The sequence below is a fragment of the Malus domestica genome, chromosome 07 (assembly GCF_042453785.1).
Source record: "Malus domestica chromosome 07, GDT2T_hap1".
NCBI lineage: Eukaryota > Viridiplantae > Streptophyta > Magnoliopsida > Rosales > Rosaceae > Malus > Malus domestica.
In genome coordinates, this window is record NC_091667.1 from 14,706,321 (window position 1) to 14,710,404 (window position 4,084).

The 4,084-nt window shown below is 36.2% G+C and overlaps 1 protein-coding gene across 1 annotated transcript; it reads right to left on the reverse strand.

Moving 5' to 3' along the window:
- Positions 1-492: 492 nt before the first annotated feature.
- Positions 493-3,100, reverse strand: LOC103436069 (small ribosomal subunit protein uS15). The gene is made up of 5 exons (XM_008374477.4): positions 2,918-3,100; positions 2,740-2,812; positions 1,730-1,868; positions 1,449-1,635; positions 493-746 (listed from the first exon to the last, which is right to left on the reverse strand). Exons 1-5 carry the CDS (start codon positions 2,938-2,940, stop codon positions 713-715), a joined length of 456 nt encoding a protein of 151 aa, XP_008372699.1. The 5' UTR covers positions 2,941-3,100; the 3' UTR covers positions 493-712.
- Positions 3,101-4,084: the final 984 nt, after the last annotated feature.

Consider the following 4,084-nt stretch of genomic DNA (forward strand, 5'->3'; position numbering starts at 1 on the left):
TTAAAAACATTTCTTGAAAATAATTTTCTTCAATACTCAAAAACTTGATTGGCTTGCGATTTAACATTTTTAAATCTTACGATTTAAATTAGATAAAAAGATCTAAAAATAAGAGGTCGCAAGAGAGGAAAAAAGAGGAGAAAGGAGAAAAGAAAGTAAAAGATTATTAAAGGAAAGAAAGAACAAAGAGGATCGAACAAGATAACAAGGAATGAATGAGATCAAAAACCAAGATATTGAAGAAAGCGGATTGAAAGAGAAACGAAAAAAGTCAAAAAAATAAATAACATAAGAGGAGAGAGAAAGAAGAAAATAGAGATTGAGTGAGAGGGGAGAATGGAGATGAAAAAAAGAGTTTTTGAGTTTAAAAACTCTAAAAACTTACTTTTAATGTTTTTAGATAATAGACTATATTTTTTAATTAGTTTTGAGTTTAGATTTTTAAAATAATCCTACCAAACAAGTTTTTAAGGCCTAAATCTTGAAAATTGCTTTGAGTTTAAAAAGTTAGATTCAAGTAGAGTACCAAACAAATCCTAAATAGTTCGACATAATATCCAAAAGGCAAATCAACAACGAACGAGTGTTCCACAAGATATTAAGTTCCCCAACTTGAAGCAAATAAAAGAAAATACGACATTAAAACTCAAGTACTACTCTCCTAAAAGTACATATAGAGGAGCACCGAAAACTGTTGCCAATCACGTCCTTCCTAAGCCACGAGAGTGCTGGCGGTGGTAGATTCGCTGCAAACAAGAGAAGAAAGATATAAACATTCAAGGTAGCCACTACAATTTCATTGCGGAAGACATGTTCAGGCAACGCTAAACGCATAAGAAATGACAGTTGGGATTAAACTTATAGTAGAGAAGTCAGGAAACGAAAACGATTTCATAGAAAGGTCCGCTTCAGCCTAACAATGATACATATGCCACGCTATAACAAGCATAAATATGAACCAGAAGGAAAACCAAAACAATGCTATTTGACATGACTCACACATTTCATTCATCATGGGAACCAATATTAGATTCCCACGTATAAAAAGTTTTTCCAATTTTGAATATGTAGGAAACGCAGAAAACAAATTACCCATATGCAATACAACACACAATTTGTTCAAGAGAGCTAAGTCAATGGGAACTAGTAAGATTCAAAAAGCACTACCCACTATTTAACTTCTTCCAAACTCAACTACTCTGATAATTATTTGAAGTGTTTGAGTGCAATGAACCGTGTGCGCATCTTCAAGAGAGATTACTAAATCCTAAAAAGGGCAACCCCAAGCCAAGTGAGAGTCATGCGTCTTTTTTTTGGGTTGGGGGGGGGGGGAAGGAACGTCTAACCTACGCAGCCTTAACTTACTGTGCAAAGATTACTGAAACCTATGATTAATTAAATTTTCTGTGACAAAGGAAAAATTTATCCTAAAATGAAAAGGTACTTACTACTTCCAGACTGGTGGAAGCTTCTTTGTCTTCTTGTAGTAACGAGCAAGGCGATGGATTCTGCTCTCAACCAGAATCAGTCTAAATTTAGAATCCTTGTCCTTCCTATTCCTCTCCAAATGCTTCCTGATTGAAACAGCCTTCTTGATCAGATGGTAAAGATCCTCAGGAATTTCAGGAGCAAGACCTACCCACACCAAAAGAAAATATAAGATATCATTTTCAAAATTTCTTTCCTACAAAAATATATGTTATCATGAAAATAAATTCAAGATACGCACCATGAGCCTTCAGAATACGCAAGATCTTGCTTCCAGTGACACTCTTCACCTGAGCAATACCGTGAGAATCACGAAGAATAACACCAATTTGAGAGGGTGTCAGACCCTTTTTCGCAAACTTGCAGATGTTCTCCTCAACCTAAAAGGCAAAAAACAACCAGATAAGCAATTAAGCCAAAATGCACAAGACACAAATTTAAGTTTTAGGTCTACTGCAGTAAGAAATTATTTCCCTTGAACAATCAGTAGTTCAAAAAATAACCAAATTTCTATTCAGCAACGCAGATTAAATGGGAAAAGGCATGAAGCAGACACAGAGTTGTGTCACCGTTTATTGTGTATTAAGAGGCCAAACAAAATTGATTAAGTGACCATGGGCAGAAAATACACTCGAAGATTACTATACAATTGAAAAAACCATGGAACTACAACCAAACAAAAGGAACAGTTACTACGGTTCTCAATGTTAGATAAGCGATACATAAACACAGATAATATAAGTTAACTACATCACAATGCAGTAGCAGACTATAAGAAACAAAAGTATATACTACAACAACAACAAAGCTTTATCCCACTAAGTGAGGTCAGCTAAACAAAGGTATACACTAGTTAACAATAAAAATTGTTCAGCTTTTATTTTTAGACCAACATTATGATATCAAAATCTATTTTTTTCTCACTACATTTCTTCATCAATCAATCAACAGAAACAGAACACAGAAAAACAGATTAACCAATTAAATACTGCCTGGTTGCCAAAATTAATATTAAAAAAATACCCATAAATGAAATCATAAACTCATTTTACATCTTTTACAATCAAAGACCAATTGGGTATCAACATAGATTTTCCAACAATGGGGAACAAAATTGAGCTAACTATTCAAACTTTAGTCCATTTTCTCATCAGCCAAACAAATCTAAACGCAACCCATTTTCTCATCAACCAAACAAAACCCAAAACAACTCAAATTCATTCAAGAGTTAAAGAGTCGGGGTTTTCGCACATCCTGGGTTGAGATCTTCAACCAGCTAGGTGGGGTCCTCTTGTACGGCAAAGCTGAAGCTGAAATACCCTTTCTGCAAAACACCATAAAACACAAAAACCACCAAGAAAAATGGATCAAATCCCAGTTAAATCGACGGCTCAAGGAGCCTTGTTTAGAAAATAAGAAGAGAACGAACCCTCTGCTGTGCATACGCCCCATGATTGCCGGCTTGTAGAGTCTGTGCCGCTTCTGGTGACTTTAGCTCTGCCGCCCCCCTCACTCTCTTTCTTTCTGTTAGTCGACCAGAAACCCTAATTTGGAATTTGTAACAACGAATATAAAGCAAGGAGGTGGCTAGGGTTTATAAGACTTTTTGTTTATTGCTGTTCAGTCCTTGGGTTTTCTTTATTGGTGTTTACGACCTAACCGTATTACTTCGGCCCGTGGGCTAACTATATTAAATCATTGGGCTTACTTTCGTTGTGATTCTATTTGTTGGGCCCTTGGGCCAACATAAGACAATAAACATTTGGCAAACACGTCAAAACTTTGAACACAATATTTTTCGTAATATTTTTTATTATAAAAATTATTATTTCACCATTAAAGTTGAGTATTTATCATTAATAGCCAAAATTTAACATCCAATTTTATGAATATCACTTTTTATAAAAACTTTCAAATATAGCAAAAAAAACTCACATGAATAGACCTAAATACCCTCAAAGTCCAAAACTATCTACATAGAAGTGTTGTAACCTCAATTATGGAACTTCATAAACCCTAATGTCATCGGTAACAGTCCCCACAACCACAGCAATCTTGTTGTCCTTTCCTTGCATATACTTAATCAACCTCGAGAGAGAAAGTGGTGTCTTGTTGACTTTCCTCATGAACAAGCATTTAAGAATGACTGCATTCGACTTGCTTCTAGTCCTCCGGACAACAAAACAATACAGCTGGGCGAGAAGCTTGAGATAGATATCATCGGACCTAGGCCCAGTGCGCTTCATCTTCTTACTCTTACCTCCTGCCACAAGATCGATCCCCATTATTGCTACTAGTGTTGAAGCTCGGTTGCTCGAGACGCCGCTTCGAAAGCATTGGGCCTTTATCTGGCCAATTCATTGAACAAATATGGATCTTGTAGTGCCATATGGTTGAGCCAAGGATGAAGACAGTTGGAGAAAAATAGTGATTGCTCCCACGGTCTTGTACCCATGAGAAAGGCTTTTAATGGTACCTTCATTGTTGGCAGCAATTTTTGTTGGTGGTGGGTACGACAAGGAAGTTGGGAACAATGATGTGGCTGAGGGCTGTGCAAATCTTATTGCTTATGGTTCTTGGCTAACCTAGAGTTGTT

Coding starts and splice junctions, on each gene's coding strand:
- LOC103436069 (XM_008374477.4), bottom strand. CDS start 2,940: ATGGGGCGTATGCACAGCAGAGG. Junction 2,813..2,917: donor GGGCGTATGCACAGCAGAGG/GTTCGTTCTCTT, acceptor GGTGTTTTGCAG/AAAGGGTATTTCAGCTTCAG. Junction 1,869..2,739: donor TGAAGATCTCAACCCAGGAT/GTGCGAAAACCC, acceptor TTTGCCTTTTAG/GTTGAGGAGAACATCTGCAA.